The sequence below is a fragment of the Monodelphis domestica genome, chromosome 4 (genome assembly GCF_027887165.1).
Source record: "Monodelphis domestica isolate mMonDom1 chromosome 4, mMonDom1.pri, whole genome shotgun sequence".
Lineage (NCBI taxonomy): Eukaryota > Metazoa > Chordata > Mammalia > Didelphimorphia > Didelphidae > Monodelphis > Monodelphis domestica.
In genome coordinates, this window is record NC_077230.1 from 154,291,132 (window position 1) to 154,316,750 (window position 25,619).

Genomic DNA, 25,619 nt, shown 5'->3' on the forward strand with positions numbered 1-25,619 from the left:
AGTCCCCATCTGAAGTGCATAGTTAAGTCTGAGATTCCCCTTGGGGTGGATCCTCCAGGAACAGGCTCAAACCTGAGGCTTCCACCTTCCAAACTAAGTGGACTGGGGATCCCCGGGTCCCTCCGGGCTACAAGTCTGGGGACTGAGATTCCATGTTGACATGCCCATTTTTCTTCTCACTGCCAATAATACGGTTCATCATCTGCCCTTCCACTTTCAGTCTTTGAGATTTGCCTGGAGTTAAATGCTTTGCCAATGGTCACATAACCAGTATAGAAGGGAGGAATCGAACCCAGGTCTTCCTGACTCTCAAGGCACCTCTCCCAATCGATATAGCAACAAGATGACTTTGTAACCCTTGTGAATAATGTGTGCCAAATAAAGGTTCTATTTTTTTTTTGCCTCATTTTGCCCTCCCATCCCCTACCCCCAGCAATGGACCACATAAGTGATTCTAATTAAATCAGCCAAATTGGTTGCAGAAATGTGAACTTTATTACTAATTTACAGAGAACATCAGCTTTATGCCCCAGAATACCTGGCTGAAAAGATGCATGCATTAGCCTTCAGTAAGCAAGAAGGAGGAGAAGAGAAAAGAGATTTTTTTTTTTTGCATTGTCCTTATAGTTGTTTTGAGAATATGTTCTTGCTTCAAAACATTTTTCACAATGCAGAAAAATACTAGGTCTCAGGACAGAAAAAGCCAATGGCCTGACACAGCAAAAAACTTTTATTTGTCGAATTTTCTGAAAGTTCAATTCTTTTCAAAACCAAAATTTATTTAAAAGTTCCATTGAAAAAAACAACCCAAAACTGAGTATCTTGCCAGATAACAAATTTTCTCAAGTAAGGATTTATTTCTAGATGACAAGTTTAATTATATTGTCCATTAAATTTTTATGCAAGTCCAGTCAGTGTTATAGAAAATGCTTGTAGCTTAATAATGGATGAGATTGTTTGTCATTTGTCTGGTAGGAGAATTTTTAAAATCTCCATTGTTTTACCAAGAAAAGGATCAGGAAATAATTCATCATAAAACTATGTCAACAAGGAAAAGCAGTAAGACAGCTCGGAAGCTGCTAGGCATTAACGGACTATTATAGGATGATGCTGCCACATTTGGAGGCCCCAAATATTGGCATTAAATGGTTAAATAGCTTCGACATAGTTGGCTGGGAGCATCCCAGTCCTGCCTGTCCTCTGCACGGTGCCATACATCCAGCCTTCATCGATAGCTTGAACATTGACAATGGCGTCACCATCTTTGAAGGACACTTCATCAGCATCGGCAGCCATGTAGTCATACATGGCCCGGAAGGTTTTCTGTTGGTGGTATCAGGATGGGGAGAAAAGAACAACATTATTGATTTATCAATTAAGGAGACAAATTCTATAACTTTAGTTTTTCAAGAAGGTTAACACATCCATTCTTTAAAAGGAAAAAGGCAATGTGTGAAGTCACTTTTTCTTCTTTTTGTGGCAGAGAGGTCAGATCTTTGAAGCACTGCTATGGTTTAGAGCAATTGGTGGCTTGGTGGATAGAATGCTAGGGCTGGAGAAAGGAAGATATGTGTTCAAATCCTGCTTCAGATACTTACTAACTGTGTGACCTTGAGCAAATCACTTAACTTCAGTTTCCTCAACTATAAAATGAGGATATTAATGGCATCTCTCTCCCAGGATTGTTGTGAAGATCATATTAGCTTATTTTTAAAAAAACACAGTGCCTAGGACATAATAGGTAATATATAGATTTTAGCTATCACTTAAAATTACTATACATTTTCTCTCATCTTACACAGAGTAGGCTAATGATCTTTTCATTATTAGACCACATTTTCTTTTAAGTCACTTGTTTTTTTACTGGCTAACTAAGGGATTTAATAAAACTATGTCAACAAGGAAAAGCAGTAAGACAGCTCGGAAGCTGCTAGGCATTAATGGACTATTATAGGATGATGCTGCCACATTTGGAGGCCCCAAATATTGGCTAATGATCTTTTCATTATTAGACCACATTTTCTTTTAAGCCACTTGTTTTTTTACTGGCTAAGTGATTTAATGACTATTTATTTATACATCACAGAAATATTTACTGAGTCTCTGCAAAGCTTAATGAATGAATGAAAAATCATTTCTTAAGCACGTATATACCAGGTCTTGGGCTAAGCGTTGGAGATTAAATTTTTTAAAGCATCACATGGTGATGGAATACAGGATGATTTTAGAAAGAGCTGGAGAAACTGATGCAGAGTGAAATAAGCAAAACCAGGAGAAAACTGTGCACAGTAACAGCAACTTTGTGGAATGATCAACTGTGACAGACTTGGCTACCTTGAGTTCATTCTGAGTGGGGATGGCCAATCCTCTCAGATGCCTCTTTTTGCCTTGTACCCACATCCCTTTCCCACTGTACCACATCCTGCTTTTGAGGATCATTGAACTGGGGACCTTCAGCTTATGAGACTGACTTGCTACCTACTGCTCTATACCTCAAGGTTTATTGTTAGCCTGAGACCAGTGAAGTAGGACTTTCCTTCAGGGAGAAACTTTCTTGTGACAAGCTCAAAACCTGGGTTTTCTACCTCCAAACTAAATAAACTGGGGATCACCAAATCCCTCCAAGCTACGTTTGGGGGCTTCAAGATTCCACCTTGACAATTCTAAGAAAAGCAAAAGCTTTGATCTTGAACTTGTGGTAACCCTAGGAAGGAAGGTAGGAAAGAAGGGAAGGAGGGGAAGAAGGCAAGTAAAAATGAATCATTTTTTCTAAATCATCTTGTGGGATAGCCAATTTAAGTCTTGGAGTGCTGGTCCAAGACTATTTGTTTCTGAAAAAAAAAAATACTGGGGGGGGGGGGCAGCTGGGTGGCTCAGTGGATTGAGAGTCAGGCCTAGAGATGGGAGGTCCTGGGTTCAAATCTGGCCTCAGCCACTTCCTAGCTGTGTGACCCTGGGCAAGTCACTTGACCCCCATTGCCTAGCCCTTACCACTCTTCTGTCTTGGAGCCAATACACAGTGTTGACTCCAAGATGGAAGGTAAGGATTTAAAAAAAAATACTGGTAATGTTCCTTTTAAGTTGGAAAGTGTCCACATACTTAGTTTTGAGTTTCTGGAGAGCTGGGCCCTAAGTCCTAAGCCCAGATTTGTCAGCTAAATCCTTCATGGAGTGTTAAGGGAAGACAATTGTGGTGGATGACATGGAACTGGAAGAGGGATGGATGAGGTGGGATGGGGAGGAGAGTTTGGGGCTGAATCTGTCTCACCATTATCATAGGAAGTAGACTATCAGAGGGAGAGGAGAGCTGGTAAAACTTCCCTTTCCCAAAGTTTTCCTCGAACCTCTTAGCCCATTCTATATCCCAAATCTCATATTTAATCTGGATAGAATGCTTCTAAGGTGACGATGTGACAGATGTAGTCTAAGATATAGCTGTAAAATAATGGCTATCAAGATGCACTATTTATAAAAACAAAGTATTTTCAGAGAAAACAAGATTCTTCCAAATAAATGTTTGGTAATACAATGATATTTTTAGTACAATTTGTATTTGCCTCTCTTTAAAAGGCACTCTTATCTTCCTCTCTACCTTCCCTCCCCATTCACTTCATCTTTTTTTTGGGGGGGGGTATGTTTTTCTTTATTAGAATGTAAACTCTTAAGAGCAGGGATTGTCTTTCTACTTATATTTTTATTCCTAGTATTTTACAGTGACTGGCACAAAGAAAGAAAGCACCTAAATACTGGTCAACTGACTGAAACATATTATTTTAATGAATTGTGCTCTATTCAGTGGCTGTGTATTTTGGGCCAATGCAGTATATATCTATGTCTAATATATACTATATGTTATATATTTTACATACACACATATGTTGTCATTTAGCTCAGGAACCTACAATACATGAGATTTAAGTTTGCTAAAGAAGATATTTTGACATTAATGTAATAGACCTTGGTGACTAAGAAGTATCATTCTCTAGAAAAAAAATTCTTTTGAAAGTTTCTCCTCATCTTAGGATCCTATGATAATTTTTATAAATGTCAATAAATGGGATTTGGGACGAAAATTATTTTCAAGCATTACAATTCACTTACTCCAGCAGTAGAGGGATGGGATGGTATAGAAGATACTGTTGTCTGTTGGGTAACAACAGAAGATGATCTTTGCTGTGGAAGTTCTGTAGTCTTTGCATGTTTGTAAGCTACAAGAAAGAGAAACAATTAATTCTAGAGGAAAAAGTAGATCACAAATTATTGACTTTTTACTTTCAACAGAATTTCCTTTTCCAAAACTTAGAGAGCTGGAGTTGGCTCAAAACAAGTTCTCTGCATAATCCATAACTTCCATGACACTACAGTAATGCAAATTTAACTGAAATGAATCCCCTGTCCTATCAATTGCCCACAAAGCCTAAATCTGGAGAAAGGAATAAAAATCTTAGTGCTTTCTACTAAGAAACAACAAATTCAGAACATAATGAATTTTTTACTTACAGTGATCCCTCACCTGTTGCTGGAATTATGTTCCAGAGACACATAGGTGAAAATCCATGAAGTAGCAACATTTTATTTATTTTATTATTTAAATATATTTTAAGACTTTATAAACCCTTCCCACTCTCCTATAAATCCTTTCCACACTCTTAATAATCTTTCCCATATATTCTTATAAACACTTCATATGCTCTTAAACACTTTCTACACTCTTAAACCTCTATAATTTGGCACTTTGGTTCGCTGCCAGAAGCCTTAGAAGGCACAGAATGTTTGGGTGGCCTTGGGCTTGATATAAAATCAAACTTTTATGAAAACTTCACAAAAAACCAACACTACAAAGCAACAGACACGGATGTGAAGTGATCAGACATGGATGTAAAGTGGACAAGGAGAGATGCTGAATGTATAGGCGCAGTGAGGGAGAGTAAACAGACCAAAGCTAGTCTCTGATCCAATCAGCATCCAGGATGTGGTTGTTTGCCTTTCATTCCAGCAGCTGATAGTGTGCTGGGTACAATCTCAAGTAGACAAACTTGCGATAGTGGTAGTGGTGTACTGCATTTCCATTGTGTATAGTATGGTATTCATCCACAAAATCTCCTGTTATAGTGAAAACTTCATGATATAGAATTAGGTTAAAAAAAAAAAACAGGGGGAAGCTGGGTAGCTCAGTGGATTGAGAGCCAGGCCTAGAGATGGGAGGTCCTAGGTTCAAATTTGGCCTCAGACACTTCCCAGCTGTGTGACCCTGGGTAAGTCACTTGACCCCCCTTGCCTAGCCCTTACCACTCTTCTGCCTTGGAGCCAATACACAGTATTGACTCCAAGAGGGAAGGTAAGGGTTTAAAAAAACAAAACAAAACCACAATACAGTGAAGACTCAATAAGTGAACCGTGATATAGCAAGTGACAATTGTATTCTAGAAATCAACTCACTTTTGGTCAAATTTATTTTGAAGTCCACTAACTTCATTCCCTAAATCAGAGGTTCTCAAACCAAATAGTTTTAGTTGTTTTTCAGTAAGCCATCTTAAACCAATCATTACATAGGAAAAGAAATACATTTTTAGAGTTTACAATTCATGGATCTTTTGAATATTCAATATGAATGGAAATAAATTTACTACTTAAGGTTTTTACTTAAGGTTTCAGGAAACCTTTCAGTACCCCCTATTCAATAGGAACAGCAAATAAATTCTATGGTTTACCACACATTTGCACATAAAACAGAAAATAAAGAGATCAATCAATTTCAATAGAATTATATAGTTATTTACCAAATATTCCCTGTACTCACGTGACAAACTCCATCTAGTTCTGCTATAGTAAGTACCTGATGAGGTTGCTGAGAAGAAGATTCCTCCTCCATTGCTGTAATGGGAAAGGTGGTGATCGGCTGCCTCTGAATGCTCTGATTTCTCATCTCCGCCACTGATGCTCAATGCACTAGCAGATCGAGAAGCGTCCCGGCTCCTACGCTGGGCTTGCACTAATTTAAATGAGGAACAGGAAGGAAAAAATAATGAAAATATTTCAAAGAATATAATTTTCTTTTGTCTGAAAACAGATAGTAACCTCAGTCTGAATGCGATAACATCAATATCAACCATACAAATGGATGTATTAAGTCTTATTCCAAATTTAAGTAGATGAAAGAAATACTTGGTGTTTACTAAATATTTTCTCACTTGGTAGATCTAATCCCTCTTTTAAAAACAGCGTTTGTTTTCACTGTTGTTTTCTTTACTTTTTATTTCTTTACTTTTTATTTTTTTTAAACATTATTTTATTTGGTCATTTCCAAACATTATTCATTGGAAACAAAGATCATTTTCTTTTCCTCCTCCCCCCTCCCACAACTTCTCCCACATCCGACGGATGATTCCACTGGGTATCACATGTGTCCTTGATTCGAACCCATTTCCATGTTGTTGGTATTTGCATTAGAGTGTTCATTTAGAGCCTCTCCTCAGTCATATCCCCTCAACCCCTGTAGTCAAGCAGTTGCTTTTCATCGGTGTTTTTACTCCCACAGTTTATCCTCTGCTTGTGGATAGTGTTTTTTAGGTCCCTGCAGATTATTCAGGTACTTCTTTACTTTTTAAATGAGAGGAAGAAGTAGTAATAAGGATCAGCACAAAAATAAGAAAGGAAAGAACCAAAAGGATGATATTTAGTATTAAAATCATTTTACTATATCCTAGACCAAAAATGGCTTGAAATATATATGGAATAAAGTGTTTGATTTATAAGCTTGGATCAAAACTAGAAAGTGATTTTGGCATCTGCCTTGGTTTTATGATAGAGAAATGGAAAATTTGGGAGAGAGCTTTTAGGTCCTGAAAAAAAAAATTACTCTGGCAGAAATTTGCCAAGATTCATACTTTATGAGATAAACAGAATGGAATAATTTGTCTGAGTATTTTATTGTCAAAGATGAAAAAAAACAACTCAAGAATTTCTTACCATTAATCATATGTAAGCTTCGAGATTGGATGTTGTCTTCTGCTGGGTCATAGTCGAAAACTGAGCCAGGATTGGTACGCCAAACCCGTAAGCCTTTAAGGAAAATAAATTGTAAGAACTCTCAGTCTTACAATTCCTCTCCAAATCTCTACCTGAATGACTTCTGATCCCTTCAGCTTAACCATCACTCTTTTTTTAACCCTCTACTTCCATCTTAGAATCAATAGGCAAAAGAATTGTAAGTGCAGGGCAATGGAAGATAAGTGACTTACCCAGGATCACGCAGAGTTCAAATTTGAACCCAGAATCTCCTGTCTTTGGGTCTGGATTTCAATCCAGTGAACTGCCTAGTTGCCTCTTCAACCATCACTTTCTTGATGAAGTTTTTCCCTATCTCTCAACTGAGAGCATATATGTACAGCAATTAGTACTGCACCCAGCACATGTTAGGTGTCTAATAAATGCTTATTCTTCTGTTCTCTCTTGCTAGTGCCTTTCCCAAATTTATCTTCCATGTGTATTTTTTATATTTTTATGCATGTGGTTTCTCCTAATAAATGTAAATAAGCTTTCTTTGAGCTCAAAGACTTTCTTTTTTGTCCTTATATCCTCAATGTTCAGAACAGCAGGCACTTAATAAATGCTTGTTGACTGATACCAAAAAAGTTAGTATTTCCTCCACATAGGGGAGGGAGGATGTAGCAGGAAGATATGTTGTGAAGAGGAGTGTACTTTGGGGTCAGGTTTGGAACTGAGTCTTGGCTCAACCACTTATTGATTGTGACACCCTTGAATAAGTCTATAAATCTTCGGCTCCATTTATTTCTTCCTTTATAATGGGGATGGTAGCACCAGCATTATGTCAGAATTACGTAGTAGAGAAAGAATGTACATAAAAAGCTCCATAACTTAAAGCACTATATAAATGGGAAGTCATTGTTAACATTGTTCGGTTGTACCCGATTCACACTGGAATGGTTTGCCATTTCCTTCTCCAGCTCATTTTAAAGATGAGGGAACTGAGGCAAGTGGTGTTAAATGACTTGCCCAGGGTTACCCACCTAGTAAGTGTCTGAGGCCAGATTTGAACTCAGGAAGGTGAATCTTCTTGATTCCAGGTCCAGCATTCAATCTACTTCACCACCTAGCTGCTGCTTTATGCTACTTGTTGGACTTATTTGTTGGATGTTATTGCAGGATGCTAGTCACCAAGATGGTCTCAGTTATAATTAAGATTATTCTCAGCTATTTGTTAACCTCACATCCAGAATTTTGCCTTCCATTTTTTTAGCTATCTTTTTTTTCTTTTTTTAAACCCTTACCTTCCATCTTGGAATCAATTGATTCCAAGGCAGATTCCAAGTTATTGTCCTCAAGTTCTCTTGATAGAAAAAAGAAGTGGTAAGGGCTAGGCAATAGGGGTCAAGTGACTTACCCAGGGTCACACAGCTGGGGAGTGACTGAGGTCAAATTTGAACCCAGGACCTACCATCTCTGGGCCTGGCTCTTAATCCACTGAGCCACCCAGCTGCCCCCTCAGCTATCTTTCTGATGCACAGCTTTCCCAATTTGCAAGCATTTAACTCTTTTCCTTTTGGAATTAATTGGAATAATCTAGAAAGTATTAGACAAGGAATAAAGAGGATTCAGTCCCCTTCACCCCTCTAGGTATCAAGCTCTCCATCTGTCCAATCCTTCCAGCTCCAAGGAGGCTCTTTACCCGTTATAGTCTCCTGATCCTGATCCGTCCGTTTTCTCTCCATTTCCACCACCTTCCTCTGGATACCCCTGTAGTTAATGTCGCTGAAGTCCTGTGTGTTCTTTTTCACTCGCTCAGTAATGGGGTCCGTCACCACTGGGGTAAAGCAGCCTTTATGCTTTTCAAAATCCTCATGGTATTTCACCTGAAATTCCATGAAGTCAGTAGATGATTGACGTAAGCCGATAGATCCCACGTTCCATTTCAAAACGGGCAGGCAGATGTGCCAACACCTCCCCCACTCACCGTGGAGATGTGCTTTTGGGTCTCTCGCACTCGTCTCATTTCTGGGGTATCCAAGACGTAGGCGGCTTTGCCTTGCACTTGTTTACGGAAGCTATCAGAATACAGGACCTAACCAAGAGAGAGGCAGTGAGCTGTGTTCCCGGTGCCATGGCGCCTCTGAGACCTAAGACGTGTTCACTGGGGAACCATGGCCGGCAACAAAGATCCCGAGCCAGAGAGATGGCTGGCAAGAGTCAGGCATGGCGAGAACACACAGCTGCTCTTTCTTAGAGTTCTTTCTTTGGTTTTGAAACATCTCTAGGTGCGAGGAAAAGGGGGCGGTCTGATTTGGGGGAGAAGTCGTTTTGAAAAATTTAATGGAATATAATAATTGATCCATGTTTTCCTTATCTAGGACTTGGAAAATTGAAGTGTGAATCTGCCGACAGGAGCCGTATTTCATTCCACCTACATTCTGCCGGTTGAAACTCACCATTATCCTGTGAAGCAGGTGCTGGGAAAGTTGTATTCTTATTGTTCATGGGGGTATTTACAGGGAAACTATGATTTAGTGACTTGTTCACAGTCACAGTTAGCAAATTGTGGGAGCAGTCCTGGACTCCAGCTTGGAGTCTTATGATTTCAAATCTGCTATAGTAGGAACTGACTACCCAACCAGCGATTTTACGTCACTCTCTTTAGAGGAGAAGAATAATAGTTATTGTCCTCAAGTTCTCTTGATAGAAAAAAGAAATGGAAAATGAGTCTCACTGGGATTATATTGTCTTTTTTTTTTTAAACCCTTACTTTCTGTCTTGGAAAGAATAGGACTATTGGTTCTATGGCAGAAGAGTGGTAATGCCTTGTCCCCCACCCTGATTATGTTAAGTCTTAAAAGGGATATAAAGACTTTTCTTTACTTGGCAGAGAGATAGTGAATCATAACTTGTCAAAAATGGTCAGTATATTGGTTTGTTTCATTTAAATATCTTTCTTCCTTATAAAAGCATCTTCTTAGGTAAATTATCCCTGGGAAGTGGGAAAGAAGTTTTGTTTTGTTTTTAAATAATCAATATAATTTCTTTTAGAAGTCTTAAAGAAACACTTAACCATTCCTTTAAAGGATGAATTTTTCCCTTTAAAATTTTGTTCCTGTGGGAGAAAGTTGTCATCTTATTTCATAATTAATATGTTAATGTATAAATTCAAGTACCCTCGTTACTGAAAGATAAAAAGAATTATGTCAGAAAGATGAAAGAAAGTGCATTCCTTCAGAATATCAGTCATTTCACATCTTTATCTTTTTAAACATAGAGGACAGGTCAGAGATTTAGGCTGTTAGGAAGTCAACTTGTCACAAGCAGTTATATATGAGTGTTCCCCCTTCCTCCTACAATAATACAGCTTGGAGGTGAAAAGGAAGGGGAGAAAACACTGGGAATTAAATGTTATATCTTAGTATGATCATTTTGAACCCCCCAAAAAAGCACAAAGTTAGGGTTTTAGGGTCACTTTTAGGTTCAGAGCTAGAGAAAGTACACATTTTTAAAGTGTTAAAATGTTATTATCCAAGGAGTTGCAACATTTTTTTTGTCCTAGAAAATACCGAGCTAATGTTTTCTTGGTTGCGCTTAGCTCTCTCCATCTCTGGAGTGACAGGTGTTGGGGTGGCTTTTCTCATGTTCTCTTTGTATAAAACCTATGGAATCCAAGAAAGCATCCAGATATCAGAACACAGACAACCACTTCTGAAACTCAATGCTTAATTGGGGTTACTGATCACTGCAGAAAAGAAGCACCTTGGGAAAGGAAACTGTTAAAATGTTATTCCATAAAGCAAAACATTTTTTTTTTTAAGGAAAGCAGGTTGGTTCATTTTTTTAATTGTGAAGGAGGAAGGAAAGGAGATGTGCAGAGAAGAGGTGTTTGGAAAACACAGGAAGAATTAGGTGCAGGAAAAAAATCTGGCAGGCTCGTTACTTTTAAAGTATATATTTTTTCTCTCTCAAATACCGAGCTAAAGTTCTCTTGATTGCGTTTGACTCTCTCCATCTCTGGAGTGACAGGTGTAGGGGTTGCCTTCCCCAGGCCCTCTTTGTATAATACCTATGGGATACAAAGATGTATGCATCCAAAGATCACTGAGGGCATCGACCAAGAAATCATTGAGTTAATTCCACTTAGAAAAGTTCCAGGTTTTAATCTATCACTGTGAGTGAGAAGAGCTCTTTGGACGAAAGCTATTAAAAAGTTAATGTACGAGTTAAAGGCATTGATGAAATATCCATAAGGATTTAAGTACAGTAGGAATTTGGGGGTGTATGGCTATGTCTTGGGGAAATTCCAACAAGACAACTTGGAATGAGTTAGGAGCAGACCAAACTGCAGTGGTTATTTTGCAGATTATGAAGCAGTTTTTCTTTTTCAAGACAATACCGAGCTAATGTTTTCTTGATTGCGTTTGACTCTCTGCATCTCTGGAGTGACAGGGGTTGGGGTGGCTTTCCCCACATTTTCTTTGTACAAAACCTATAGGATACCGTGGAATGCAGAATTCCAAAAAGAAAAGAGAAAGGCACGTTACCAAATGATCATACGAACACACAGAACGGCTCTTTAGTTGACCCGGGTGGTACAACACTTGGGAAATCAGGAAGGTTAGGATGGGGAGGGTATGTTACAAGGTATCTCAGATGAGTTGCACTCTCCAAGAATCTTGGGGCTCAATTCAATCTGAAAATACCCAAGTCTTTTCAAGACAGGAAAGGTTCAGAAAACCATGCACGATGACAGAGAACTGCCTGTCTCCTAGAATGGTCTGAACAACCACCAAAGAGCTTTCTCCTTTTCCTAAGTCATAACCTGCACCCCTATCTTTTAATGACTTTTTATTTTTCTTCTAAGGTGCTGTAAGACAGAGGTTACAGTACTTTCCATAAAAGAAAATCCTCTGGATTAGTCCCTGGATGGAATATGGCCCTGAAAGTTTCCTTGAAAGTAATTAACAGACAAAAACAGAGGAGAAAATGGTTAACTTGAATTAATGTTATCATGGAATTTTGCAAATTCTAATAAAAAACAAAGACTTTCCCCTGCCTTTCCTCATTAGCATCTATAATTTCCTTTTCCCCTTTGTCTAAAATAAAGATCTAGGCAGCTTGAAAACAAGAGATATAGGAGATGGGGAGGAAGGATACTTCTGGCCAGACCTTTGGGGAATTTATGCTCACCCTAAACTGCAAAGGCCACAACATCTGAACTTGACATTGTACTTTTCCTCACCTGATCCTTTCCTCAAGTATGATAACGCCAGTATAGAAACAAGATACAGTTAAGAACTTGCATTTGGAGAACAAACAATAGGGCTGTATGCTTAGAGAACATTGTAAAATTAAACAAACATTTTTGGTTAGGATGTTACTCAGAAGAAAATTACTTATTATTATTTTTTGGTCATCAGAACCTAAAACTATTAGTGATTTTATGTCACTGTCTCTATGGGAGTGGTAGAGAGGTTATTATCCTCAAGTTCTCTTTGTATAAAATTGACAAGGTAAATGAAAAGCCCAAAGTTGTAAGAAAAGAAATACTACAAAACATTCAACCTTAATATTTCTGAAATTCTGCTCATAAAGCTTTTGAAAATTTGTTTTTCCAGAATTTCAAAGCCCATGAAAACAAAGAGAACTTAGGGGAGAGGGGAGGAAGGAAAGGTGTGGGAAAAAGATTTGCTGTTTCAAGGAAAATTTGTTATTTCCACAAGTAAAATTTCATATTATGGATTAAAATCTTATTACCATAGTGTTAAATTTAAAAGTAGTCCTAAAGGAAAACAGCAGTAAATGGGCTAACAAACGAAGTTACATGAACTTATTATTTTTTCTTTTTAAAGCTAGAATTAATGTGCATTATTTTTAAGTTGTTAAAAACTCTTGGGGTTGTTTTTTTTTTCTTTCCAAAGTACCGAGCTAATATTTTCTTGATTGTGTTTGACTCTCTCCATCTCTGGAGTGACAGGTAAGGGGGTTCCCTTGCCCAGGTTCTCTTTGTATAACACCTGCATGAGGAGAAAGCAGCCAGAAAAGCAGGAATGAATAAGACTCCTTGGTTTGGAAACTTGTTGCATCAGATCCATTTTCTTGCAATGCCCTGGTATTACATCTGCAGTAAGGAATAAGGAGTTTGATGCTGATCTAATCAGTTTTAATCAAAGAGGTTACTGGGATGTTGGTTATTTATTTTTTTTTCCATTTTAAGAGCTGTAAAGTCACTGAACATGATTATTCAGAGTATGAGATTGTTAGAAAAATCTTTGTTATTCTCTAAAAATTAAACACCTCCCTCCCTTTCAACAGTAACAACAAAAAGTTTTTTAAAAGGGAGAGGGGGAATTGAGGCAGAAGCAGTATTATGGTGAAAGGATTTCTTTTTCCCATTCTTATGGGAATGATATTAAAAAGCTAAAGTAGGCAAATACTTTTTAAGGCTGTTAAGAGCTATTTTTATTATAATGTTAAATGGCATCTTTTTTTTTTTCCTTTGCAAAATACCGAGCTAAAGTTTTCTTGATTGTGTTTGACTCTCTCCATCTCTGGAGTGATGGGGATTGGGATTCCTGTTCCCAGATTCTCTTTGTATAACACCTGTGTAACAAAAGAGGCATCCAGAGAAAAAGCAGCAATCAGTACAAACTTTTTCTATATTTTCTTTTGAGATGAGCAGGGAATAGGAAGAGATCTGATTAATGGAAACTTCTTTGTTTGTTTGAGCCCCCCTCCCAACCCTCAAATAATGAATTAGGAAAAAAATATGCCAGAAGGAACAAAGAACTAAGAAGCAAAATGAAGAAGAAAATTGGTTGGTTTTTTGTTTTGCTATATTTTTTGACCTCCATGAGCAATCCAATTTGTGTAGTATCAAGTAAATTCATGAACACCAAAGTTATTAGTTAGAATAATTTCAGTCCTTCAGCATATTTTAATGAAAAATATGCTAAAAGAAAAAGGAAATATTAAAATAAGATGTGAAAAGAATTTCAAAATGGGAAATATTAATAAATGGTACCAAGGAGATTTGGTGTTTTGGGGCATGTCACATATATTGCTACTTATTCTGTTCACAGGCAATTTTTTCTGAAGTTATTATTATTATTATTTTTTTAGTTTTAAAACAAAAGCAGAATAATTTCACTTTTGGTTAACATGAAACATTAGGCACTTAAAAAAAAGCTACCTAGATTAGATGCTCATGGCAAGTTTCTACAACTTAATCTACAAAATAACATGAAAATATGTTGAAGGCTTAGGTTCAAATTCCTTGTACAGTTAAAAGAGATAAGGTTAGAATAAAATGTGAAGCTACAGAGAGGGGTCTTGCCAGGACAGTCTTTTTTATGAGCTTTAGGTTGTGGTAAGGGTTTCATTATCTATGTTTGTCAAAGCAGAATAAAGGAAAATCTCAGCCACTAAGACCTTTAAGTAGCTGGCGGCTTAGTTTCTACATTTTGAAATGAGAGCAATTAACCTGTATTACAAAGGAGAAGAATTAAAGATCTCTGAAGGATTATCTCAAAATTTAACTAGAACATAGCAAGTTAAAGGGAATCAGAAGAAATGGCAGCTTTTAGTCAGGAGGAAAAGAGCTACTGGGATTTTATTTGGATAAGTTGGTTAGGTTAAAAAGACTAAGAATGGAGACTTTTTAATCTATTAATTTATAAAAGCAATAAAAACATCACTAAGATTTTTGAAATATAGATTTTTTGGTCTAAAATACCGAGCTAAAGTTTTCTTGATTGTGTTTGACTCTCTCCATCTCTGGAGTGATGGGGATTGGAGTTCCTGTCCCCAGATTCTCTTTGTATAACACCTGTGTAACAAAAGAGGCATCCAAAGAAAAAGCAGTAATCAGTACAAACTTTTTCTATATTTTCTGTTGAGGTGAGCAGGGAATAGGAAGAGATCTAATTAATGGAGAATTTTTTGCTTGTTTGAACCCCCAACCCTCAAATAAGTCTATAATGAAGTAGGAAAAAAAATATACTAGAAGGAACAAAGAACTAAAGCAAAATGAAGAAGAAAGTTGGTTGGTTTTTTGCTTGGTTATGTTTTTTGGCCTCTATGAGCAATCCAATTTGTGCAGTATCAAGTAAATTAATGAACACCAAAGTTATTAGTGTGATTTCAATTCTTCAGTATATTATAAGGAAAAATATGCTAAAAGAAAAAGGAAATATTAAAATAATATTTGAAAATTATTTCAAAATGGGAATTATTTTATTTGGATAAGTTGGTTAGTTTAAAAAGACTAAGAATGGAGACTTTTTAATCTATTAATTTATAAAAGCAATAAAAACATCACTAAGATTTTTTAAATAGATGGATTTTTTTTGTCTAAAATACCGAGCTAAAGTTTTCTTGATTGTGTTTGACTCTCTCCATCTCTGGAGTAATTGGGATTGGGGTTCCTGCCCCCAGGTTCTCTTTGTACAACACCTGTATGACATAAAGAATCCAGAGGGAAAAAGAAGAGGAATCAGCAAAAATTTCTGGGCCATCTGACTGGAAATCTATTTGACATTGTTCAAGGATTAGACTGAGAAAAGAAACATACCCATCATCCTCTCTCTCTCTCTCTCTCTCTCTCTCTCTCTCTCTCTCTCTCTCTCTCTCTCTCTCTCTCTCTCTCTCTCTCTCTCTCTCTCTCTCTCTCTCCCTCTCTCTCTTTTAATCTAGGTCTGATCATGACTACACAATGGAGATTTCATTTAATAAAGGCTATTGAATTGGACATTCAGATCCTGAATCTTAACATTTTATAAATAGTTTCTTTTCTCAGGAATGATTCTGGAAAAGTTTCTGGTGATTTTTAAAAACCACAAAAATATTACAAGGTAAATAGATAATTTTGTGGTTTTGGAAAAATTGTTATATATCCCATATATGAATAAATAGTAAAATAGAATAATGTGTATGATTATATATTTAATATATAATAGAATAATAAATAGAATAAAAAGTAATATTGGCATTATGGGTTGAATTGAGTATAGTTGGTGAAATAAACCAAAACACAAAGGAAAGGAAAGGGGGCAGCTGGCAATTACTCAGGGAATTCAGGAATAATAAAATGTTGGAATAAAAATATTTTTTAACTTTAACTATTGGCACCAGTTAATATTCCTCTATGGGTTACAATGTGGGGGAAAAGATCTGTCCTTAACCACTATGATCATTGGAGCCTGAAATATATGCTTTATAATAATCTTTCTATGAGAAAGAAAACAAACACTGCTTAAAGACATTTAAACTTTTTGAAAAGGGGACAAAACAATCCAGAAAAGATACATTAAACTACAATGAAAAATCAACAGAATTAACAATAGTTAGTAACAGAATAATGGAAAATGACAATATTGGAATGAGCTGGTTTTACTGAGAGTGGAAGTTTTAGGGTGGAAAATCACATTAAAATTAGAATGAAAAAGGAAATTTTATCCACTACCTCTTCCCCAATAAAAGATCTACTTCTGTTTTTCTTATCAATATTTGATCCTCTATCTCTGGAGCAATAGTTACAGGAATTCCTATATCAGTTTTCACTGTATATTTGTGTGTTAGAAACTTTTAACATTAAATAAAATGCCATGATTTGACATCTTCATTTGGACAAATGAAAAGGAACTAGATTCTTTCTGTGATAGGCTCATATGACCGGACAATTACCAAAGTAAAATGATTACAACCTCAATCATTAACTTCTATTAACAAAGTGATGCTACTTTGTGCTCCAGAGATTGTGGTTAGTATTCTGGGGTCAGTCAGCACCCACTGTGTTTATGATCAAGGTCAAGAATATTGCCATTCCTGAACCAGAGCCAGTTGACTTTTTTCCCCACACATTGACTTCAGATCCTTTTATTTCTTACCATTCCAATCCAGAAACCCCGAACAAGAGCAAAAAGTGAAGACAATTTGGAATTCTGGATTATTATTTTTAGAAATCAAATATATTTGTACCTTAAAACTTTCAGAGGCAAAAGAAAAGGTAGGAAGGGAAGGAAAGGAACCAATTAAGAGGTCTGAGGGAGGATTATAGAAACTGCAAAGTGGTAAGAACAAAAGGTGAGTAAAAGGTCTGGAAAATCAGAGGGTTCAGATGGTGAAAGGAGCATTTTTTCTTTTTTTTTTTTGGTTAAGTTGATTACATGGAAGGTCAGGGAATAGGAAGTTTTGTTTTTAAAAGTTAAAAGGGGAAAAAAAAAGCATTTTAATATGGTTAAAGGGAACTTTTATGCTCCCATATACCGAGCTAAAGTTTTCTTGATTGTGTTTGACTCTCTCCATCTCAGGAGTGACTGGCAAGGGGGTTCCCTTGCCCAGGTTCTCTTTGTACAACACCTGTATAGCACAAGAAAGCATCAACAAATCACATCAGCACAGTGCCCTACGTGGGTCAGCTCAGGCTTGTCTTCAAGTTCTATTATTCAGGGGGAATGGGCTGTCCCTTAAATAGATAAAATAAGAGACCCCAAGAAGGATTACTTTAAAGTTTGCCTAATCAGCGTGTCATGTCTGCAACTAGCAATCTCTGGCATATACTCCCAGAGAGACAGGTAGATTCTGGGAGTTGTGCAGCTGCCAAACTAGGGACATCCATCAATGCCTCGATTGTGGATTAGTCCTCTATCTTCTTAGGCTCAGAATTTGTAATCAGAACTGTTAGTACTAGAAAGGGCTTAGAGGTCACCGAGTCCAATTCCCTTATTTTATAAACGATGAAAAACAAGCTCGGACAGGTGAAGTGACTTCCCCAAGGTCACACAACTAATAAGTGGCAGAACCAGAACTTGAATTAAGATCTGGCTCTGAGTTAAGTGCTCTTTATACTATGCTGGTCTGCCTTTAATTGTTTGGGAAAAGAGAGTACAAGTCACTAATGGGTAGAAAGATAATATGAGGAAGCCAGTCAGGCAATAAATATCTAGGGCTTGATAAGTGTTGGACAGCACCTAAGTGAGGGGACATTCTGTCCACCACATAGTTGGAAATCAATTTGCTCATTTAAGAACAGAGGATATGTGGGGGAGAAAGCAAGAAATATTAGCCACATATTGTCTGTAGACCCCAAAGTGTTCCAGAGGAAGACAATGCAAGCATCTTGTATAGTTGTATTATTGTAGTAGTTATTCTATATAAATGACTAAGATCTGGAGATTTACATCTCCAGGTGAGGAGTTTTGAATGACTGGGAATCACATTCTCCCAAAAGACCTGTGAAACACAAGGAAAGCATCCAACAAGGTGACAAAGAATACTAGTGAAATTCTAATTCTTTTTCTTTAAAAAATATTAGACTTTAGACTCACGGCACAAATAAACACATTAGAAACATCTACTGTTATTTATAAGAAAACAGGAAAGACTACAACGTACATTGTTGTTGCTGTTTTTAGGGCACTGATGAATATGTATGCTAGGGCAGTCAGGGTTAAAATTTCACATCAAAACTGGATATATATATATATATATATTACACTAAACGAAAATATAAATATATTAGATTTGGATTGAAAACTAAAGTATTATCTGGTCACATTCCCTCCATTTTTTGTGTGTTTAGTTATTTTAAAGGGAGAAGATATTTGTAAAGGGTTAAGATTATTTTTAGCATGATATTAAGGGAACTTTTTACCCCCCTCTAAGAAATACCGAGCTAACGTTCTCTTGATTGCGTCTGACTCTCTCCATCTCTGGAGTAATAGGTGTTGGGGTTCCAGTCCCCAAATTTTCTTTGTACAACACCTGTGAGATATAAGACAGCACCCAAATAAACCCACTCAACAGAGGCACAGTAATTCGGGAAGGAAGGAAAACAGGAATGGAAAGGAGGAAAGATTTTTTTGTGGATGTTTTAGTTGATTACATTTAGTAGGGGTACGGCTTTTTACATTTTATTCCACACATTATAAAGATGAATTCTATGGTGGTAATTATGCTTTGGATTATCAGTGAAATAAGAGATAATAGAGTTATGGGATATAAGCAGTCATGAAGAATTCCATGCTAATTTCAGGAGGGTCTTTCACACTTGTCAGTCACCTACAATGTTAAGGCTCAGTGGGGTAAATGAATCACTAGGTATCATCTACATGGTTTGATCAGATGATGACACACACACAGAGCATCATGGTTAGGCTGTTACTTTTAAGGATGAGTTATGGTGGTAAATTTTAAAAAGGGGTTCGGGTTTTTGTTTTTACAAATACCGAGCTAAAGTTCTCTTGATTGCGTTTGACTCTCTCCATCTCTGGAGTGATAGTGGTTGGGATGCCTGTCCCCAAGTTCTCTTTGTACATAACCTGTAGAATACAAGGAGGACACCCAAAATAATGGTAAGATGATTAGTCCTTAAAAATCATTAAGGCAGTATGGACTTATGGGAAGAAAATTATTTTGCAAAAACATTCTAATGTTCAAATATATTTAGCTGAAGAAAAAGGATTCATTAAAGAATGATTTCTTTCAAAAATCATCTTAATTCTACTATCTCAAAAAAGTCACATCTATTTATTCATCAGTTATTATCAATAATCAATGAAAAACTTCACCAATGGAGGTGGAACTTAGTTCATTCTGTACATTTCAACCTACAGTTCATTTGCCAGCTACTACCACTACCAAAATTTCCCATAAAAAGTAAACCCCTTTTATTTAAGCAACATTTAACATGGCTTAGATTTACTTTGTTTGCTGGGTATTTGTTTAAATAGGTAAATGATGGTGTAAATTAGCTTTTTGGAAGTCTTTATATGACCAGAATCATAGCTGGTAAGTTTTGGAGCAAGGAAAATTGATGAACACCTGGGGAAAAGCAGTATAAAAGATCAATATTTTTGATATTGATATTCCAGTGAAGGGGTGTGAGGGAAATTGGCTTTTTTAAAGACATTTGAAGGACATGTAAATATGTGGATTCTTCATTGTTCTGCTCTTTTGTTAACCTACACCCTTTCCCACCTCTCGCTACAAGCAAAATTAATCCTTTGAAAGCCCAAAGAATCCTAACATGCTTATTCTAGAGTTAATGGGTAATTAATTAATACAAATGGTTACTTTTTTTCACCTCATAGGCTAACTAGAACTCTGGGAGGGTGCCCCAATAGCTTGTGGGAGAGGAAGAAAAAATGTGTTTTGAAGCAGTGTAGCACAGTAAAAATGGCAGTGGATTTGGGATTAGAAGACTAGGATTTGGGTCCCTACTGTACATCACATATTTGACTTGCTGTGTGACCCTGAGAAACTCATTTTACTTTCCCAATCTTCAGTTTCTTCACTTTTTAAAACTGTGGTAGTAGTAATTATATCCAATCTCATCTAAATGTTTAGGATGACTGATTAATAACATAATTTCATTACATAAAGTAGTGATATAACCTATATCAGAGTATGTACTGCCTTGGGGATGAGAGGAGGCTGAGTGGGAGAAAATCTGAATCCTATAACGTTAGAAAACAATATTAAAAGTTGTTTCTACAAAACATCTAAAATTATTTAAATTAAAGTATAATTTGGGGTCATTCTATCAGAGATCAAAGAATGCTAGACATGGAAGCATTTGATCTCTGATCTTTAGACTTGGAAAATGCTTTAGGCACTATCTGCTCCAATTTTTTCAATTTTACCAATAAGGAAAGCAAGTCCTAGAGAAGTAACGAGACTTGCAATTTAAAAAATAGAATCAACATGGATAAAAATAGCCAAAAGCACAGCTTCGAACAAATTCTGGAACCTTCCTTGGGTCATCACTGGGTAACATAAAGTCATCATCATCATCATCCTCATAGCTCACAAAGCTCTTTTTTTCAGAACTCTATGAGGTAGGTAGTTTTATTACTCTCATTTTACAGATGAAGAAACTGATATTCGGAAAGTTTAGTTATATACCTAATATGTGTCAAAACTAGGATTCAAATCCAGTGTTCTTCTAACTGTAGGGCTGACGCTCTCTCTCCTATTGTCTCTCTAGATTATGGTCTGTCCATCCACTCCCCTAAACTGGATTGCATTTGTGCAATGTAACCCTTGGTGATGAAGGACGGATTCTACCGGGTAATACAAAGAGGCAATCATAGAGAAATAAGTAGAGAAAGTATCAGCCACTACCGAGCTTATGTGCTTTTGGGTCTCCTTGACGCGTTTCACTTCAGGAAGGTCAGGAATTGGGATTCCTTGTCCAATACTTTCCTTGTATTTCACCTGCAGTCACACAAATGAGAAATGAATGACAATATGTATTAGATGTATTCTGTCCCAAACTGGGTTCTGGTAATTGATCATAGAACTATATTGATCCAATTAATTAAGCTGGGCATTCCTAAACTTACAGTGTATTAGAGATAAAAGGAATCTTAAAGATCCTATAATTCTCTACCCTCCCACCCCCATGCCACAACCTCTTTTTGTAAAAGAGAAGCTGTCTGGCAGACTAATGCAATTTAATAAATACTGATTCCTTGAGGCAGAAGGGAAATTTCAGAGATTAGAGTCCATCATACTGTCTCATCACAGAGCTGGAGCTAATCTATCCACAACAGATGTAAATCCATATTTTAAACACATGTATTTATATATATACATGTTTATATATATTTATGTTATACACATATATATGTCTTAAAGATAGATGGATGTCTGCTGCAGATAGCTAGGGTAAGAGTCTATATATATATATATATATATATATATATATATATATATGAATTCCTTCAAATTTCCTTTAATTGAAAATTTTTATTTAATTCATTTAGAATATTTTTCCATGTTTATATGATTCATGTTCTTTCCCTCCCCTCCTTCTCCCCAAGCTGATGTGCAATTCCACTGGGTTTTACATGTATTCAAATTCCCTTTAATTCCACAAAATATCAGAGTTGAAAGGGGGTCCTCTAATTAAACAGTTGCCATTCCCAGATCCTCTCAATAATATCAGTTATAAAGTTTGTCCAGATTCTACTTAAAGAGAGGAAATTCTCTGCCTTCTTGATATTGACTGTTCAACTTTTTGGTAACTCATCACCAGAGCTATCTATCTTTTTTCTAAAAACTATTTTCAATACTTAAGAAACTCTTTTGTGCTTTAAGCAGACCAACGAGTTTAATTACACCTGGAATAGAATAATTGTAGGTGAATGAGAATCCTGCCAGTGGGGATGGTTACTATTTATGGCAGTCATTATAAGAATCTCAGCTTGTCATTCCTCCATTCTAGGATTTAGAACTTGAAATGACCCTAGAAGGGGGAGTTAGGTGGCCCAGTGGTTTGGGAAGTAGGTCTAGGTTCCAATCTGGCCTCTGATACTTCCTAACTGTGCCAAGTCACTTAATCCCCATTGCCTAGACCTTGCTGCTTATCTGCCTTGAACCCTGACATAGACAGAAGGCAAGAGTTTAAAAAAGCAAAGAAAAAAAATGGCGTTAGATCCATAGATAAGGATCTGATAATGAGAGAACTGAGGCTCACAGTGGTTAAGTGACTTAATGCAAGGGCACAGAAAGTATTCAAACTGAGCAGGAACCATATGAAGGTAATAATTGGGGGAGCCCCTTGCTCCACCAGACTGGGGTACTTGTAAGAGAGGCTGTGCCCTGGCGGAGTGAATCCTTTGGAATGACAAAATCCCTCTTGGCTTTCTGTTGCCTGTCGTGGGGAGTCAATGTCCATCGCAAAGGACACTGGGTTAGATCAATGTCCCGCTCCGGGAGTCAGTGCGTGCCTAGATCCCCTGGAGAGCCCCCAGTCCAACAAATACAGAAAATTCTTGGATGACCCTTTTCCCAGTTGCATTGTTCTTGTTCACATCTTTTTAAAGTGCGGTTCAGAGAACCGCGTGACTTATGAAAGGGAATGAAGAGACTGGTATGAGGCAATAAATGGAGAAAGGGAGGTACCGCGCTAATGTGATCCTGTGTTTGTTTGACTCTCATCATCTCAGGAGTCTGTCCAATCGCTGTTCCGGGAGAGATGCCTTCTTTATATAAAACCTGGTTGTTCAGAACAAGGACAGCATTACCAGAAAAGAAACGGAATTTTGCCTCTTCCTGGAGAATGACTAGGATAAGATAAGAAGGTTTCTGTGGAAATAATTGGGCTAGAGAGTTTTCTTAGACTTCTGCAGCCTCTGCCCAGAGCAATATTATTGTATTGACTGCTTTGGTAGTCAGTTTTGGTGATTATCAGCTTACTCAACAAATATCCAATCACTCAGTAAATCAGAAAGCATTTATTATGAGGGAGGAGTCAAGCAAAGTTAGGATGGTAAAGCCCCAACCTGGAATCACCCCTCTCTTCCAAGAGACTTACATTTGAATGAATGAATGAATGAATGAAAAAAAAAATCACCCACCTATTACTTATTTGCAAAGCTCTGTGCTAATTGCTAGTGTTTTTACAGAAGAGCAAGACAATCTCTGCTCTGCTCTCAAGCATTCTTATGGAGAAGATAATATATAAAGTTAGGAATGTATATAAAATATATGTAAGATGAAAACATAGTAATTTGGGGAAGGGGTACCTAAACCAGTGGGGGAGGGGGGAGGGTCCAAGAAAGGCATTCACTGGAGTCATACTTTAGCTTTTCTAGAACCCATCCCACTGCCCAGATGATGCTACCTGGCTGGCACAGGACCGAACAAGGCAGAACTTCATTCCCCGCATAGAATACAAAATTCACCCTGAGAAACAGGAATGAAGACAGGACAGACGAAACATGTCCTTACTTTAAACACAACTTTTGGGGGACCAGGGACTCTAACAATACACGACATCAAAGAGGATTTCAAATGATCGGCCACAAGACAAAAACAGACAACAGGGTTACTGCTTCCGGATTTAAAGAGAGAAAAACAATTTGGTTAACATTTCTTAGTGACTTCAGCTGCTCTTGGATGAAGCTTGTCTTGGTAAGAGATTTGGTTACCCTACTATCAGTTACTAGATCAACTATTAGAGTTAGGGGTTATTATTTGAAATATTAAGGAGTTAGAGTCATTACAGATGAGTTTTTCTAAAATGAGTTTGGAATTACTTAGGTTAGCATCGAAATGGAAAACAAAATAAGTATACCGAGCTGAAATTCTTTTGATTTTCTTTAACACGCAGTATTTCTGGCGTGTCTTGTACAACTGTAATTTTTCCTTTAGTGTTTTTATGATCACTCTGGTATTGGAGCTATAAAGAAAAAGTAAATAAACACCTGATTACAATTTTGAGCATTTTGGTGTAGTCGTTTCTAAAGTGTAGCAAACAAACCAAATTTTAGAGAAGTCTTATGTATGAGGAAAATATATAACTGAGAAATATCAATTATTGCAAAGATGAAAAAAATTCCCCAGAGAGATTTGTTGTCAGATTTTGGTTTAATGTAAGGGAGACTGGAGAATGAAGGGAAGTGAAAAACATACTCCCAATATAAAGCCACCTTTTGGCTGGAGCTAAATCTCAGGTTTGACAAAGACAGGTTATCACTGACTGACACAGGATGATGAATGTTTATATTTGAAGAAATTAAAATATTAAGAGAAGGGAACAGTTCAAATTTTTACTTGACCTTTATTTTTGGCTTTTGTGATCATCTCTCAATCTAGAAAGTGATGCTAAAACATTGGCCCTTATTTTTCAAGGAAGGTAATAAAAAGTGGAAGTTGACCAGTGGACCTGATCCTAGCCAGTTGCTCATGATTTTTAAAAGAATTTCATTTTAAAGTATAGTGCCCACACTGAAGGTTAAGACCCAAAGGGGCATCTTGGAATTAATTTATGTGATTAATCTTCTGACACTTTAAAAAAGAAATTCTTTTAAAAATTATGAGCTTAACAAACATGAATAAGTATAAACATTTCAGGAAACAAAGAACAAAAAAGAGAGTTGTAAATAAAACTATGAATGTACTTTTTCTCATTTTTAAAAGTGTATATTAGCTTTGAAGAGTTTGTATTAACTAAGATAACAGAATTTTTTTGCCTCTATGTTTCCTTCTGAATTACCCTTTCCTATCTTCAGTATATTTCTCTAAAGTTTTATAAAAGTATCTTTCTTCTTCTTTTTTAACATCATCATCACTATCCACTATGGTCCCTTCCTCTTATCCCCTTATCCCATAGTAGCCTTCCCTTGTATCTTGTAAGATATAAATATAATCTAACAAAATGAACTACAAACAAATTAAACACATACAAGGCTGAAATTCTTCTGGTTCTCTCGGACCCTCTGCATCTCTGGAGTCTCCAGCACTGTCTCATAGTAGGACATGCACCTTTCAGCATCTTCTTTGTACTTTTTCTGGAAACACAAAGGGCATAGAGAGAGTAAAGTAACCCAGCTATGCGGTAGGAGGTGAACTTGCTCATCATCACACAGCTAGCCAGTGTTAGAGATCGAAAGTCTTTTTGACTGAGAAATTGAATTAGCCTAGATTGTAGCTTTGATTTCTATAGATTCCATTATCCAGTAGAACGACTTTAAGCTACAGAAATGGGAAGATCACCACCTAGTGTTTATTCATGAAAACTGAAGGCACCTGACAAAATAAGAGATTAAAAAAAAGTTGGGGTATGTTCTGATGATACATTTATATACAAGAGATATTCATGTTTTTATATTTATAGA

General features: G+C 36.8%; 1 protein-coding gene across 40 annotated transcripts in view; it reads right to left on the reverse strand.

The window, feature by feature from the left end:
- Window positions 1-476: 476 nt before the first annotated feature.
- Window positions 477-25,619, reverse strand: part of NEB (nebulin) — a 232,512-nt gene continuing 207,369 nt past the window's right edge. For 9 of the 40 annotated variants that reach the window (XM_056793863.1, XM_056793864.1, XM_056793853.1 and 6 more), the window contains 20 exons: window positions 25,188-25,292; window positions 24,077-24,181; window positions 22,903-22,995; window positions 21,118-21,210; window positions 19,221-19,313; window positions 18,664-18,756; window positions 17,260-17,352; window positions 15,355-15,447; window positions 14,729-14,821; window positions 13,504-13,596; window positions 12,918-13,010; window positions 11,390-11,482; window positions 10,967-11,059; window positions 10,560-10,652; window positions 8,975-9,082; window positions 8,690-8,873; window positions 6,970-7,062; window positions 5,837-5,992; window positions 4,102-4,208; window positions 477-1,323 (listed from right to left, as the gene is read on the reverse strand). In XM_056793863.1, the coding sequence (XP_056649841.1) occupies window positions 1,150-1,323; window positions 4,102-4,208; window positions 5,837-5,992; window positions 6,970-7,062; window positions 8,690-8,873; window positions 8,975-9,082; window positions 10,560-10,652; window positions 10,967-11,059; window positions 11,390-11,482; window positions 12,918-13,010; window positions 13,504-13,596; window positions 14,729-14,821; window positions 15,355-15,447; window positions 17,260-17,352; window positions 18,664-18,756; window positions 19,221-19,313; window positions 21,118-21,210; window positions 22,903-22,995; window positions 24,077-24,181; window positions 25,188-25,292 (2,148 nt within the window). In that variant the 3' untranslated portion in view covers window positions 477-1,149. The remainder of the gene's footprint in view (window positions 1,324-4,101; window positions 4,209-5,836; window positions 5,993-6,969; window positions 7,063-8,689; window positions 8,874-8,974; window positions 9,083-10,559; window positions 10,653-10,966; window positions 11,060-11,389; window positions 11,483-12,917; window positions 13,011-13,503; window positions 13,597-14,728; window positions 14,822-15,354; window positions 15,448-17,259; window positions 17,353-18,663; window positions 18,757-19,220; window positions 19,314-21,117; window positions 21,211-22,902; window positions 22,996-24,076; window positions 24,182-25,187; window positions 25,293-25,619) is intronic. The other 31 variants (XM_056793839.1, XM_056793852.1, XM_056793837.1 and 28 more) reach the window with 28 other exon arrangements.